Here is a 16818-nt window from a genome sequence, read left to right on the forward strand (position 1 = left end):
GGCTGGGCGGACCCGGCCGGGGGCCTCACGGCGCTACCGAGGCCGTCACGGAGGGAGGGGAGGGGCCTACCGGGAGGGGAACCATCACATGACAGGAAGCGGGAAACACCACGTGATGCACGCTGTGGCGTGGCTTTGAGGCACAGGCTCTTTCCCCCCGCCCCCTCCCTGTTTCCATGGCGACCGGGGGCGGATTGGTGGAGGCAAACCGTTCCCGGCAGCACAGCCCCGCCCCTTCCGGCGCAGCTGCCCAATCAGCGCGCAGGACGCCGCGAGCGGAGGTTTAAATCTCCCGGGTCCGTTGTTGCCTGAGGCGCCGCACCATGGGCACCGCCGAGGACAGAGGTAGGGGCGGTGCCTGGGGGGCGAGGGCTCCTCACGGGGCCCCTGCTCCTCTTCCTCCCCAGTTCGTGCCCTTCCCGGTCCTGCGGGGCCGTGCGAGTCCCGGAGCAGCAGCGGGTGGAGGAGGCGAGGGGCAGAGAGCTGCTTTTACTCTCTCTACCTTGTCATCCGCTGCCTGCTCTCATTGCTGATACCGTCCCTCTGGTTCAGACGTGTTCCTCCTTAAAGCTGTTCCTCGTGTTGTGGCTTTCTAAGCTCTTTATGTTAATCTCTTCTTCCCCACCCCCTGCCCGTGACACTTTTACATTGATAAAGCTGGAGATAAATGCGAACTTAAGTTTTCTAAGGCATTACTTTGTGACAGGACAAGGGATAACGCATTAAAACTTAAACAGGGGAAATTTAGATTGGATATAAGGAAGAAATCCTTTACTGTTAGGGTGGTGAGGTACTGGAATGGGTTGCCCAGGGAGGTTGTGAATGCTCCATCCCTGGTAGTGTTCAAGACCAGGTTGGATGAAGCCTTGGGTGATATGGTTTAATATGAGGTGTCCCTGCCCATGGCAGGGGGGTTGGAACTACATGATCTTAAGGTCCTTTCCAACCCTAACTATTCTGTGATTCTATGCTTACATTAGCAGTGTTGTGATTGCATAAGAGTGTAAGAGAAATGGGGTTTGTAAAAAGAGGAGCGTCATCTTTTTCTGAAAAGTATATGTCATTTCTGATTCTTGATAAAAAGATGTATCAAAGCTTATTTTATAAGTCTATTAAGGTTTGGAATTCCTGGGTATGCAGCCACATCAAATTTGCTTGCCATTATGTGGAAGAAAAAACACCAATCTGCCCAACCTGTGGTACTTTGGTTTCCTTCAACTCTCAAGTCCAGTTGCAAGATGCTAGCATGTATTATTGCTCAGTCTCTGTCCATATTTCCATCTGAAAGGGTTTCCTGAAAGGAGGCTGCAGTGAATTGGGGGTCAGTCTCTTTGCTCAGGTAGGAAGCGATAGGACAAGAGGAAATGGCCTCAAATTGGGCCAGGGGAGGTTTAGATTGAATACTAGGATAAAATTTGTTCACCAAAAGGGTTGTCAAGCACTGGAAGAGGCTGCCCAAGGGGGTGGTTGAGTCACCACCCCTGCAGGCCTTTAAAAGCCATGTAAATGTGGTACTTAGCGACCTGGTTTAGTGGGAGTTGGCAGTGCTTGGTTTAGGCTTAGAATTGATCTTGCAGGTCTCTTCCTATCTAAACCTAAATTCTACCTGAAGTAAACATGGCACAGAGCAGGAAGCATACAACATGTTCAGTATTTTGAACAATTGGGAATGACCACCCATGATGGCATCAAAGACATTTAAGCAGGTTCTATCTTTCACTATAACTGACCATGTCTTTGTTCCTGTCTCTTTCAGTTCGGACATTAATATGTTTTACTTCTTAATAGATTGGATCAGTGTTGCCAATCGTCTTCTAAGGAGCTGTCACATAAACCAGCACATAAAGCATCTGTCAGAATGTGGTGCTGATGTGTTTGTTCATCTTTATGAGTCCATCTTGAGAGAAAAAGTACCAGGTGGGAACAATAATCAGTCATTTCTAACCAGGCTTTTCCTTCTTTTTTTTTTCCCTGTCCCTTTATGTTTTACAAATTCAGGTTTGCAAAACTGTGACACAGATGAGGCTTTTAAAGTGTTTGTGTCCTTCCAAAGACAAACTCATGAGACTGTCATTGTGTAAGAAGGTTTAAGTACTCTAGGCCAATTTCTGTTGCTTTTTTATCTGGTAGGAATGGCAGCTGTGAGGGGAGTTCACTGGCATGGCTACAGCAACACTTTTTCTAGTGTAAATTAGGCCTTGAATGCTGCACATAGGCACAGTGCCTTGGAAGGGTGGGAGCTGGCTCATTATTAACGTTTCAATGCTAACACTGAAGCCTGTTCTTATGCTGAGTACTTATAGTCTGCTGAGAGCTGTGACTTAACTGTGATTTACCCCAACTCCATTGGGCTTCTGTGACAATGGTTAAGGGAGGGCTATACAATTATCTGTGTTTGCTTTATGGCAAACTATTTTGTTTGGGAAGTGTCAAGGCTCCTACTTGCAGAAGATTTTAATAGCACTGAGGTACTGGAGGTAAAAGTCCTGTTAAATATAAGCTCGGAACTAAAAATAATGCTGCTCCCAACTAAGTAGAATACACTGCAGTCCAGCTAGTCTCTGACAGTGGAAGAAGTGACCTTAACACAAACTGCAGTTCCAGTGTAATGATCTGAACTAAATGTGTGTGGTGGGAGTGAAGGAAGAAAAATGCTGTGGTGGTCTCTTATTCTTGAATTCAGTGCTTCAGCTGATAAAATCCTCACATCTCCCATGAGTGTTCTAAGTTTGTACTCAGTATTTATAAAAATTCATACAACTCTATGATATTTCAGCTTTCCACCAAGTAGACAAGGTATTGAGAAAGTAGTTTAGTAGTTAAACATCTGCAATAAGCTGTCCACTTAGCCTAAAACCTATTACTTATTTTAAATAGATCTCATAGCTACTCCTAGAAGCCAAGAGGATGATGCACATAATGTGCAAGCAGTAATAGATTCCCTGGCATTGGACTATTTGCAGGTCAGCTTGTCACACATCACTGGTAAGTACACATTTTAAAGTAGACAAACACCAGCTGACTATCTCTGTGGTTTGATTTTAACAACTTATAAGAACCATGTTATAAAGCATACTTTCAGACTTACATGAAAGGTCTTTTTCCTGCAGTGAATGTCATCAAAATGCTGAACCCTTGCTTTGGACATCAGGTGATAAGTTTAAACAGCAAGCAGAGAATAAATAGGACTTGTCTTGTATGAGACAGACCTGTAAGAAATGGCAAAGTTAATAATCAGTCATACTTGACTCATCTGCTAAAGTGTTACCTGAAGTCTAACACTGACTGGCTCAGTGTTTTTCTGTATTCAGTTAAAGCCTGAAGGCTGGGTTTGACATAAGCCTTGAGTTCTGAACTTGTTACTGCATTTTTAAAAGCTGGTGAGTAAAGACTTGAACCATGTTGTGTCTGTCCTTTGTACACAGATAAAAGCTTTCACTGAGTGTTCACAGGTACAGCCTCACATAACATAGCCCGCCAAGAATGAAAACTGCTTGCTTGATACCAAGTATCTCTTTCTAATTTGGTACCTATGCAGCATGGCTAGTGTTTGTAATCCTGCCTGTCAGCCCATAGACTTAGTTCATGCTGTAGGCTCATATGTATAAGAAAATATGCAAAGATTTCCAAACACTCTTTTCTGGAACACTCCTGCTTTTAAGAATTTTTCTTCTGTGAAGTACTAGTTATTAATTTGGCAATACCTTCTCTTAAGGTGAGAACATTGTGAAAGGGCAAAAGGAATCTATCAGAAACCTCCTGGAAATATTTGATGGGTTGTTAGAGTATCTTACAGAAGAAGACAGTGAATCTCAAGATGGAGGTGAGTAGGAGAATATCCTTGTTATGTTCTGCTACCACTGTACTATGGACAGCTTACTTTTTCTGTTTGTCTGCTATCAAGTTATCTTGCTGAGAGCTTAGGTTCTCATGACCTTGGTATTCATGGCTGGAAAATAGCTCCCATAATAGGTAGAAACTGTTTCTGTGCTGTTCTACTCCCTAGTAGTTCTAAGGAACGATATCTGTTGGAAGATGTAAGCTATGTGAAAACTTCTATTGGGATACCCAAAGTGTTTCCAGTGTAGCAAAGATTTAATTGGTGTGTTTGCCCTTGTTATAACATTGACAGTGCAGATGAGAGAGACTGAAACCGGCCATGGAGAGGGGCAGGAGGAGGGTGAGGAGGGAACTTCAGTGGCCAAACTCGGTACTTACATTCCTTATTTTCATAAACAATATTCATAAAATAGATAATTTTTTTTCTCACCACTTGTTAAAAGGGAAGAGTTGTGGAATGTCATCTTCCTGCTTCATTCCTGTGGCAGAAACCTTCTCCAGGCAATTCATCCTCTGTTAGTATGTTGCTTTTTGACTTGTCAGATGACCTATGGTTAGGATTCAGGAAGGGGAATACTGACCTTAATTAGAACAATGAGCAAATGTGCCTTTTACTTATTAGGAGACAAAGGGGGTGGCTTGAACTTTCCTGTGAAGTGGTCTTGAGCAGATCTATAGCAGGAGCTATTTAGAGGAAAACGCTAAACAAAAGAGAATTTACTCAGCCCTTCAGAGGCATCATCATTAGTGCAGACTGAGTACTCCTCTTACTATCTTAAAGCTGATAAGAACTGTCATCACTGGCTGTGTTACCCTGTGAGTGATGGGGAGAGCACTTGGTAGCAGAGACAATGGCCTCCTGTCCTGTTTTGCTGTGAACGGCAGAAAAAGCAGTAGCAATTTTCAGTGCCTTTACTTCTGCTTTTTCCTTCTTTTGGACTGCTGCTGCTAACCCAGTAGGTGTTAATGGCTCCAGTTTTCTAGTTAGAAGTATAGGATTTAATTATTTTGAGGAAGAAAGAGCTATTTATAATTGAAACAGAATATATGACAGTTGTAGCACTTTGAAAACCTACCATAAAAGTTTCCCCCTCCAGGTGTCCTATTTCATTTAAACTGTTTTGATGATATTGGCAATAATACCTGTTAATAGGTAGAAGTAATTTTCCTCTTGATTATTAACAGAAGAGGCCAATGTGCTATCCAGTCATGAAATTCAAATTGCCCCTCAGGAGCGGCTGCAAAGCAATGCTGGTCAACTCACACAACCTTCAATATTCTCATCAGGTGAAGGGTAAGAACAATTCTGAGTATTCACATTGCCTCAGTAATTGACTATCTTTGTCTCTATCTGTAGAGAAACTAGCAGGTTTTTAACAGTGTGCAAGTAGGAAACATACTGATTACATATGTCAAATGGAATGTGAGGTGACTTTCTCCTTTAGTCAAGCAGCAAGAGGGCTAAAATTAGATCCAGTACTTTGCTCTTGAGGAGTGCTGATGACATTTTGTTTCCCTTAAATTTACTTTGCATGTGGAATAAAACAAGCTGAAAACTTTGTCTTTGTTCTAAATGACTGTGTTTTAGTTAAATGGCATTCGATTTATCTTGGTGATTTCGGCATTGGTTAGTTTTGTAGAAGCTGGTCTTTCATGCCCTACGCTGTAATAGCCAGCTCCCTGGAGTTGTCGCTCTTCTGCAGCTCCATCTTGTGGACTGAATCGGCAAAGCGTTTTAAAGTCAATCCTAGAATGGTTAGGATTGGAAGGAGCAGTATTTCACGCTTTATGTTCCTCTTAGGTCCCAGTCAGAATTTTCTGTTCCATCTTGTGATGTAGATGGATCAGAATCTACCAGTGAATTAATCAGACTTGGAGACACAGCGTATTCGTTTTCCAAGAGAGAGGAAGGTGAGTGATTTGGGGAGGGAGGAATTTAGACTACTCTGCAGTAACACTTCCAGGCTGGTTTTGGTGTTTCCTTTTTAAAAGAAGGTTATTTCAGACGAACCAAACATGAAAATTGTCAATCTAAACAATTCATAGCAAGATGCTTTATAACTCTTAATTTGGTCTTTTTCAAACCCCACTTCCAGAATTCAAGTGGCCTGAATTGTTACCAGCAGGAAAGGACAAGGGGGTGGAAACATCTAAACACTCAGAGGCTTTTACAACATTTCCTAGACAGTTCTCTGAAACTGAAAGGGTGACTGTAAAGGAAAAGGAAGATGGTGAGTATCAGAAGTGGAAGATGGTGATATTTAACTATCATCTGAATAGTTACAATCAGGTAGATGAGCTAAGAGGTGCAGGGTACTAAGGTAGTGTGAAGAACCTTATCACTGAAGGAAATACTTCTGCTGTGTTTTCAAATGAATAAATCCTTTTCAGGAACTCAGTGTTGCAGAGTACGCAGACTCCATTTCTGGGGTATTTCTGCTTAGCCAGGATTCAGTTTCAGCTAAGTTTTTTCCTTTTGTAGTTCAGTAAACAAAATACTAAAGAATCATGTTCTCAAGAGGATTTTCATGCTATTCTTATGGCCAGATTGTGTATTGGGTGAATCATTCTGACAAGCAGCAGCCATCTTCTCCAATTGTCCCTTGCCTCTGCTGGCTGTGGCTCTGTCACTCCTTAGAATTCTTGCACATGAGCAGACATTGCCAGCATGTGGCTAAAATGACTGTGGGGAAAATAACAGCTAACTGAAAGCTATTTACTGTGTATGTACTGTGCAATATATTTGCATACATATATAGCATACATATATACAGTCATGAAAAATGTGGTGCCCTTAGACAAGTAGTGAGACAGGGAGGGGCTGCAGGATGTATCTCTGTAAACAGAAGTAACATCAGGCATAAAAATATTACAGTGCTCTTCTAAGCAAACCAATAGATGATGGCTAACAGGAGATATTTAAATAGTGCCCTTTACCATATATGGACAATGTAAAAAAAACCAACATTACCTGTTCTTCCTTTTTGTCTCTCGAGGATCAATGGAGTCTGTTCATGCTACTGAACCTCAAACAGAGATTTTGAGTGTCAGTGCTACAAAACTTAGGGAACCGATACAACAAGCTATTCCCCTGCTACCACCATTTCAGCCTTCAGAAGGCAGACCTCATTATCCTGGATGGAGAGATTTTGACAGCTCAGCCAGCCAGTCAGCTGCTTTGGCTGAGAGTCAAGGAGTGACAGCTTCTACTGTAAGTAAAAACCTAAAACCCTAACATTTGTTTTATGTATACGTATTTTTATATACATATGTATTTTAGTAATCAATACTGCTTTCATTTTAAAACATTCTAGTATACTTGCTGAGTGGGAGTAGCTGAACACTTGAACACTATGAACACCTCTGAGTGTGTCAGATTTTATCTTCACTACAAAGAATTTTGGATTGTGGATTCATTCCTCACTGAATGTCCAGGGGGGGAAGTTAATTTGAGGAGTGTGTTTCCTTTATAGCTGTACATACACATGACCATCATCAGTGTAACACAGTTACATGCACAGTGTACGATACAGTAAACAAAATACTTGTAGCAATTCTTATTTTTCCATATGTCATATGGATTTGACATGTATCATGTCATATCTATATGTCATATCTATCATATGGAGACAAACCTTCATGTCACTACTCCTGTGAATTTATAGAAAACATCTGCTTTTTATTTCAGCTTGAGAAGTCATTTACAGAAAAAGCTGATGATGTTTCTGGTAGTCCTTTTCTGTCAAGGAAGATCCCTGGTGAGAGAATTTTGCTTTCTATAGGGTAACTCTTAAGTGCCAAATGTTGCATTATTTTTATTGGCACTACAAGGACCATGGGTTTGAAATTATGGGTGCATTTTTTCAAATACAGCCACTGGTTAATATTTCTATCTGTCATATAGAGAAATAAAAATGAGTTACTTTTGAGCTGTTCATTGTGCTGCAGAAAAATAATCTGTGTTCCCAGTTCAGCTCCTGTCTTAATCCATTTTAGATGGGCCTGTGTTTCAGAAATCTCTTCTGGCTGGTAACTCCCATGGCTGAGCTTATTCTGAGCAGAGGAACATGGACCAGACCAGCCAGCTTCATCTCTAGGAAAAAGCCATTAACTGCTTTTGTAGAAAAGGTTTACAGACCAGTTTTGAGCACTGAGTGTCCCTGTTGCCAGGGCAACCCTGCTTACCTTGCTAGTTTCCATAGCATTCCCATGACACATTCAAAACTTGAGAAATTACCAAAATGAATGTCACAACTGTGTAACCACAGTTGCTTTGTCATTCTGTTCTGTTGGAATAATTTGGATTCAACAGCCATGGATCACATCTTTTTTCGATTGTTCTCCCCATTAGTAGGCATGGTGCAGTCTGTACCATCCACTAACACCTGTCATTCACTTCTGCAGTGCGAGAAGAAGTGGTATCAAGTGATGCTGAGGACAATGTGGCAAAGGTAGAAGTTCCATCTTTACTTTCTCTGTGCAAGTTAAGTCAGTATTTTTGGATTTCTGCTTAATTCTCCTGATGCCTTGTGGCACTTCTGGGCTTTGTTCCAAACCTGCCTTTGGCTTGCTTTGGTCAATATACAATCAGTGATGGAATGTTGTTAGACCACGTACAGTTTATAATTCATACCATTTCTTTCTGGAAGTGCTTGCTCCCAGAAGCATGAAGTGCCAGTAGCTATGGAGTTCTGATTCATTACAACCAAGCAGTTACAGGTTATCCTGCTATTAATCAAACCAGGATACATTTAATCAAACACAAGAGTACAGTCATGTACCTTCTCTGAAATGTATCAATATATTAAATCAGTAAGAATTTTGGGTTTCTGGGATTGTTGAGACTCCAATAAAATTCAGATTTTGCTCCTTTCTAAAGATCACGGAGCTGCTTGGCTACATTTTGATTTTATTTCCTTTCACTGCCCTTGGCTTTTCAAAAAGTGAATAATGCAAACCCCAGGAACTAATCAGTAGATGCCATTCTGCACTAAGGTGGAATGGGAAGTTCTTCACTCTGGAAAACACTTTTTTTTTCCTTCTACAACCACAAGAGGTACTCGCAGACTTCATTTGTTCCAAGTTTCAACAGCCTTTACTTCTACATTGTCTGTTTAAAACATTGCTTAAAACTCATTCTCCATTGGTGTATTTACAAGTATGTGCATGCCAACCCTGAATTAATGCTCTTTGAACAGACACGTTACCAGGCAATACTAAAGAAACATAACTAAATGGCATAGGGACATTAGCGTTTCATTTTTGCTTACTGTGAATTGCAGCTTAGTCCATATTCAGTGAGGTTCAGCTTACTTGCATTACTTGGCATTAGTCCCAGGCTAATGAGGTAGTATTTATACTACTACTATATGCAGTCATATAACTTAACCTAGATCTTGTTCTTCTGATTCTGTGGTTTAGCTGCAGATGATTCTTGAACTGATTATATTTTTGCTAGCTTATTTCTTTAAGCATCTAATTCTCTTAAAGCACACTATCTTCAGTCAGGGATCTGGAGCTATAACTACTTTTATATCTACATAATCATAGGGGTTTAAATTGCTCTATAAAAGCTCTTGTAGGATCTCTCTACTTACATGATTTTTGAGCTTTACTGTGAAGATCTTAAGTCTTAATTTACTCTTTTTTTCTTAGGTTCCTCACATATATGAGACTTCTGCATCTGCTTCCTCTTCACATCAAAAACTCTCATTATGTGCTGAACAAGTAGAACACACTCCTGAACTTTGGTACCCCCCTAGAAGCAAAAGGCAAGTGCATTTTTCAGTACTGAGCTAAACAAGAACCACCCAGGCCCCCCATCTGCCACCCTTAAATAAGATCTCTTCTTCCTTCACTGCATGTCAGTGAAAGATTAGTCTTGACAGAGATGTCCTGTTTCTCCTGTCATGGATGCATTTTCGTAAATACAGGTATTTACACATTCGGCTTCTACTTCATCCTGTAAAAATGCGCTCACACAAAAAGTGACCTGGGATTGTTTGTATGAGGTAATGCTTATCTTCATGGCTTTTAGAATAGAAACAAAATCTGTTTTCTGTTTTAGCAGACATGAAGATTCTACCACAGATTGACTTGAAGAGTCTCTTTCCCAAAGAACAACAAAGGAAAAGCTATCTGAGCAAGAGCTTCATGAAGTGTCAGAAAACATCTCCCACAGGCTAAATGAACTAGATCTAGTAAGTGAAAGCTATTCTTTGTTGTATCTGAGCAATTTGGCCTCAGCTATAGTAGTGGAGGGAACAAGAATATAAACGTCATATTGATGAAAAGGAAATCTCTAGCTAACACCTGACTTAGACATTTCTTAACTTTGACTGAATTATTGAACCTGACCTCCCCAAAAATCTGTCCAACAGATGTTAAAGAGAGCTTTGGGTGGGCACACCAGGGAAGAAGAGTTGACAGATGAAGACAACCTATCTCAGCACAGTGACAGTGTCATGGATTATCGCTGGAGGAAAGCTGAGCGAGGTAATAGTGATTCTTAGGCCAACTGAGTATTAGGATGAAAATACATATAGAAGAAATTCCTTCTCATGTAAAGCTGCTACACTGAAGTACTCATAGTCACTAAGTTACATCTTAGATCTAAACTTGAGCTACAGTAACAATTACAATTAATTTCTCATTTAATACTTAAATACCTGTGGTAAAACTTTACTAAAAACACAAGGCAAACACAGCTGCAGTAAACTGTACAGGAAGTGGCAGAGGGACAGAATACCAGCTCATGGATAAGGCTGTGAGTCTGAAATGAGGGCTGAACACAGCATGAGCATCTAGGTGACTTACAAACATGGTGCAGCCAACATATATGTACACCAGGCTATAAGGCTGTCAAGTAGCTTGATCTAATTCACATGCACAACATTACATTGCAAGATGAAGCTGTTTGTGACTGTGGCATATAGACAGTATCTCACCTTGGGTTACCTTCAGTTGCCTTTACTGCTTTTTCCTTCCCCATCTTGAATATCTCATTACTATTAGAAAAGCTCTACAGTTTGTGATTTGGGGTGGGGATAATTCTAAGAGCAATGACTTTAACTTTATGATTAATTGGTACTAAACTTTTTGACTCTTATGCTCTGGAAAGATTTGACTACTCTATGGGTGTGTTGGGGGCTTCTTTCCCTTATGTTTGGCTTTTCTTGTTTCAAATTAGATACTCAATGAATCACCTTTCCTTACAGATACACCACATTTAAGCAGGCCAAGATCCCTTTCTCCAGCCTCACCCTCATCTCAGCATCAACTCTTTTCTGATTTGGGAGGTAAACCTTCCATTAAGGGAACAAACACAATAAGGAAAATACGCAGCCACCTGCAAAAGGAACGGGATGAAAGAACAAAAAATGCAAAGGTAATTTCTCAGTCAGACATTTTGGTCATTCTTACCAACAGTTATACTGGAAGCATTAAAACTGAATGCTCTTAACGGAGGCATCTGGGCTGCTTTAGTAGTTTTGTACTGTTATAGCTGTTGACTACTGAGGAAAAGACTTAAACCCCACATTTTGCAAAGAAGAGAATCCAAAGTGCAAGAAGCTACTCTGACCCAAACAAGCAAATGAGGTAGTCATATGGACTGATTATTTTGTCTTAAAAGTCCTCTTATTTCTATTTTCTAGATGGTTGCTAAAGCTTATGAAGATGAACTAAGAATTTACAAAGCCAGGGAGAGGCTCAGACTTTCCAAGCTGAGAGAAGTCACCAAGGAAATGGTATGGGATACACTTTGCTCACTGTGATGGGTCTAGATGATCTGACCAGGTAGTTTTGGGTACAAAAGCTCCTTGGGTTTGTGCAAGGATGATTATCTAATGCTATGAATAAGACAGAGGGGTTTTTGCTACTTTTTTATATGCTACTGGATCAGCAAAGAACCTAATCTGAAAAGCTCTGTCACACCAATGTCACAACAATGTAAGCTGCTCTTAAAAAGGCTCTTTCCACAGCCTTTGCAGAAGCAGTCCATAGGCTGCTGCAAGGAGTGTTAAGTGCTGTAAAAGAGCTGAGGTTACGCAATAGCAAGATTTAACCTTTATTTGAACCCTGACCTGCATTGGGTGAATTCTGGCCTTCTGGAGAATCCAGTGCAGTATGTCCAAATTCTCATCCTGAAGTTTCAAAGAACTTTAACTTCTGATAGCCACACTCTGTAATCTGTCAGTCTTTCCCTTCTCATACCTGTTCTCCATCTGTTTTACATCTGCTCCTAAGGAACAAGAATACAAAGAAAACATCTTTAAAGAACCTCCAAAAATGCCTCAGCCAGTGAAAGTTTATTCTAGAAAAACCACACCTCGGAATCCCAAATACAGCCAGTGGATTCCAAAACGAGGGACTGTGAAGCCAAAGAAAGCAGCTCCAAGTAAGAACTGCAAAATTATACTTGGTGGAAAACTGGCATCTTTTGAAAGCATGTGTTGAACTCCAAGAATAGAGGCATCAGTCCAACATATACCAGTCAGCTGTTGCATTTTCCCCTTCTTATGACCTCTATATGTCTGAATTTTTGTTAGGGAAGATAATGCTTTAAGTAAATGTAAATCACCACTGCACAATCGAAATGTGACCCACTTGCTGCTACCTTAAAATCACTTGGGATATTTTCAGTGCTTGTTTCCATTACTGCTACTCCTGTGTCTGCTCCAGTATAGTCTGAGCTCAGGTTCTTTGGTGGTGGTTATTTTTTCCTGAGCATGTATCAGACTTAAAATCGGGCCTTTAGTGTGAGTGGGCTGGTGCAGAGGCATGGACAGGTCATAGAGCTGAATATGTCAATGGCAACCACCTTCCTTTCAAGACCCTGTCATTGGGGTATTAACACTGACACTGGTTTTGCTGAGCAAGTGATGAGATCAGAGATGTACAGGTAATGAGGTGGTTGCAAACCAGTTTTACACCTGTTTGTTTAGTAATGACCCGGATGTGTCATTGCTACTGCTGTTATTAGCATTATCTTAAGGGGCTGCAACAAGTGAGAGAGGCAAGAAAAGTCACTGGTTAACGATGGTCAGAAGCATCTGAGAGAAGAGAATACACTGTCTTCATTGGATGTGGTGGAGGGAGGGAAATAATGCCTGGGCTATAAAAGCAGTTTTCAGCAGGGGAAATAAAACCCCACCAATAAAACCATGGGATTTCTCTGCTGCTATACTGACAGAGTGATCTTGTGTCCTGCTGGGTTTAGCTTGACATAGCAACAGCATGGTAGCTTTATATAGTGCTCAATTGAGAATGTTTTGTAACTTAGCCTGACACTGTCTGGAAGAATTTACCACTAAATGTATTTTCCAGGAATTTATTGCTTACATCTGTCTTTACCTTGTAGTAAAAGGAAGGGGTGATGACCTCCTACATCAGCTACTGGAAGAGTTTCCCCACCTGCATATTTCCCATCATACTATGAATAAAATGTGGCAGCAGCAGCTTGCACATACTAGACAACTTAAGGCAGCTTCTGACAGAAACAGAGGAACACTCCAAAATGAAGTGAGCATTCTTACTCTTACCTCAAAGTGTCAGCAGAGCAGTTAGCAGTCATCAGTGTGTACTGCATAATAAAACAATAATAAAATCATCCTGACTCTTTGTATACGACATAGATGAGGTGCATACACACTCAAAGCACAGTATGAAAAGATGTATATCTGAGCTTAGTTAATTAAATAGGGATGTACTTACCTAGGCTTGTAAGCAGAAGTTTTTATCAGCCACCTGAAGTTCTTTTATATACTAGATTGTCTAGTACTGCCTGGGATTGCCATTGCTTTTTATGTAAGCATTCTGTAGTTTTGAGTGCTATTTCTGAACAGTCTTTTAGTTTAAAATAGTTGTAAGACACAAAACTCGATTAACTTACACATGGTAACTCTAAACATAAAAACCAAATCACAGCAATGTTTAGAACTCCTAGGCACAATGTCTGTCCTGCAGAGGGATGAAGTGATGAACTTTTTCTAAACCTCCAGGTTCAACAAGCCCTGAAGAAGCACGAGCTTCTTGTTGCAATTATTAAAAAAGATCAAGACCATAACAAGAGACTGGTATGTTCTTTGAAGGGTATTTGTTACATAAGAATCTCATTGTGCTGGGTACTGCCTATTTTCTTGTCCAGGAAAATGGCTTCTTATGTTATGACGATTTTATGCCTCTTGAGTAGCTGTGGCCTCAAAAGCCATGTAATGTGTTTGCTGTGAGGCTGCTGAGGTCATGGGAATGGAATATTATTATGATTACACTGTGCTGTTGCTTTAAAAGTGCAAACAAATCCTAAGAATGTGCAAGGAGAAACTTGAAGCTCCTGGTGTTGCTGGTAACACAACCAGCTACCATGGCAATGCTGATTCCTTAATTACATAGTGCTCTTGATGCACTCTGCTAAATCAATAGTGACTAAAGCTTTAAACCATAAATACAGTGTAAGATTTGGGGTAGGGAGAAAGTCATTAGTAAAGGCCCCTATTTATCAATTATTATTAACAAAGCTTTGCCTGCCGCAGTATTTATTGGAAGGTTGGTGGTCTTACAGCTACTGTTCTCCATTTAGCAAGAACTTAAGCAACGTATCTGCAGACAGAAGTGGGCTCAGAATAAAGTGAGAGAGAAACGCCAGCAAGTTGCTCGAGCCAGGAAATACTATGAAGATTACCGGGTTCAGCTGCGTGCCAAGATGATGCGGGCTAGGACACGGGAAGAAAGGGTAAGTACAAGATGTCTTGCTCTGCTAGTGTGGAATTGTTTTTGTTCAGCTTCCCATGCTGAGGACCTGTAGTCTTGGTAGTTCACATAATTGTACAAGTAGGTGGAGTGCCAGTGAAGTGAACCAGGATTAAATGGTTGGTCAGTTAAGGCCACAGAGGAAAAGGCTCCTTTTCTGGAAACACTGGTACAGTTTAGGGCAAACCACTGTAAAACAAGAGAGGATGCTTTAGGGGTTAAGAGAAGGAGAAAAAGGGTGAAGTATGGAAAAACAGAGATGGTAACATGAGAAATTAGGGAAATGGGTTTTCAGAAACAGTAGGATTAAGAAGTTGTTCCTGCAGTTACTATCCAAAGAAAACAATCTAAATCTTCAGTTAAGAAAACTGATCAAAAAAACTTTGTTATCCAGTTACGTTGTTTAAACGAAGTGGAGTTTGACAGATATGATCTCTAATTAGGGTTGAACATCAGAGCTAAAGAAAGCCAGTAAAGTTATTACCCTGTGCAAGAGCAGACACACAGTTCTTGCCTTTTAAAATAAAAGGCCAGAAGTTCAGTGCATATTCCACTATTAGTTATTTGAATAACTGTTTGCCTCAAGCTGCACTGTAGCTGGTAAGTGTTCTTGTGTATAAATGGAAAGCTTGAGTACAGGCTGGATTTCTTGCTGTTGGAAATCTGGATGAAGGTTGTGATGTGAGATAATATAATGCAGGGTGGGCTGGAAATCACAGTGCCTCTTCAAAGATCCTGGCTTGCATTGCTGGGTTGTCTGAAATGATTTTATAAATGTAATGTACATTTGCTGTTCTAACCCCCTTCTTAGTCATTATGACTAAACTGTCATGAAAAAGCTATTTTATCAATTTCAGCTAAATGAGTTATACAAATAGAGCTGAGCTGTATCTGTCCCACCATTACTAGGTATGTAACTGTAATTCATGGGCAGTAACCTATCTTCATGTGACCACCATTCTGTCATGAGATAAAGCAGCTATAAATGTATATAATGTATATAAATGTATATCTTAGCAGTTTCTGGTGAAGTCTTAGATTTCCTTTTTTTAAATTGCTGACAGATATTTAAAAACTTATTTGAAGAAGGCTTAGAAATTCAGAGGCAAAGGCTGAAGGACCTGAGAGCATACGCTAAAGAGAAGCGTGCTGAGCAAAGGCGAGAGCATCAAAACGAATTAGAGTCTATGGAAAACTATTACAAGGATCAGGTAAAGCTTGACTTGCCTGAAAGACTGTTAGTAGTTTTTACACTAAAAGTCTTTCCCTTAATTGCTTCAACTCAAACACATTATGTTTAGTTCTCCATGCTAGCAGAAGCTTTATCTCAAGAACGCCAAGAAATGCAAACCAGAGAGAAAGCACAAGCACAAGTAAGTATATAGAATTTTCTATAATGATCTGTTCTTTTCACATGCTGTAGCTAATGTCTGTATTTTCTGTAGATGCTACAGAAAACAAAAAGAGAACTGAGATCAAGGATGGAAAAGGAAATACAGCAGCTGCAAGCAGCAATAATGCAAAGTGATGATGACACCTTTTTTCAAGAACTAGAAGCAGACAGACTGAAATCTAGACTTCAGATGGTTTCCTTTCAGTACAGCAAAAGTCATTTCTTGTAAAACTTATGGAAACTATCACTGCAGTTCTCTCTGGAGAAGGGGATATGAATCTGAGAGCTGCGGAACAGGAAGATGGTGTGTTATTCTGCTCTTTTATTTTGACATGTCAGATGTAGCTGCTGATATATGGGATTTCTACAGCACTTTTATGATAAAAAATAAAGTTTTTTAACTACTTTCTACCTTAGTAAGGCTGAACTAATGTTGGGCTCCCCACAAAGGAAGTGGAATGAAGTCGTTGTGCTTTAGTGAAATTATCATAGTGGAACAGTTGAATGCTGTACCTCCTCTATGTTTCTGGTGGTTCTATTGCTGCTGGAGTTAAAAAGCCACATTAATTCCATTAGCCAAAAATTACTGGATTGGAAAGAACAAGGAGATCTTTAAAAGAACATCAGTGGTTCAATTGTCCTGTGCCAGGACAACTTAAGAGAATGTCTGCAATAAATCTGCTCTAAGCATCAGTAAATTAAATACAGGGCTATTCAGTCTACACGAAACTATGTGTGTAGTTTTGGTGTTGCTGGCTTGTTAATGGTAAAGAATATGAAGTACTATGTGAATGCTCCACATGTATTGAAAAAGTAGTTTGAAATAGAAAACAATG

The 16818-nt window shown here is 40.3% G+C and overlaps 1 protein-coding gene across 1 annotated transcript; it reads left to right on the forward strand.

Annotated features, from left to right (window-relative positions):
- Positions 1 to 268: 268 nt before the first annotated feature.
- Positions 269 to 16391, forward strand: CEP95 (centrosomal protein 95). The gene is given in 22 exon segments (XM_034067331.1): positions 269 to 345; positions 1789 to 1917; positions 2878 to 2985; positions 3716 to 3823; positions 5026 to 5134; positions 5642 to 5751; positions 5937 to 6071; positions 6837 to 7051; positions 7529 to 7598; positions 8245 to 8291; positions 9496 to 9611; positions 9908 to 10040; positions 10221 to 10335; positions 11058 to 11227; positions 11496 to 11588; positions 12088 to 12238; positions 13202 to 13362; positions 13842 to 13916; positions 14420 to 14572; positions 15654 to 15800; positions 15891 to 15962; positions 16035 to 16391. Coding segments are annotated over 22 exon segments (2616 nt in total). The 5' UTR covers positions 269 to 323; the 3' UTR covers positions 16212 to 16391.
- The last annotated feature ends 427 nt before the right edge of the window (positions 16392 to 16818 follow it).

The sequence above is a fragment of the Melopsittacus undulatus genome, chromosome 11 (genome assembly GCF_012275295.1).
Source record: "Melopsittacus undulatus isolate bMelUnd1 chromosome 11, bMelUnd1.mat.Z, whole genome shotgun sequence".
Taxonomy (NCBI): Eukaryota; Metazoa; Chordata; class Aves; order Psittaciformes; family Psittaculidae; genus Melopsittacus; species Melopsittacus undulatus.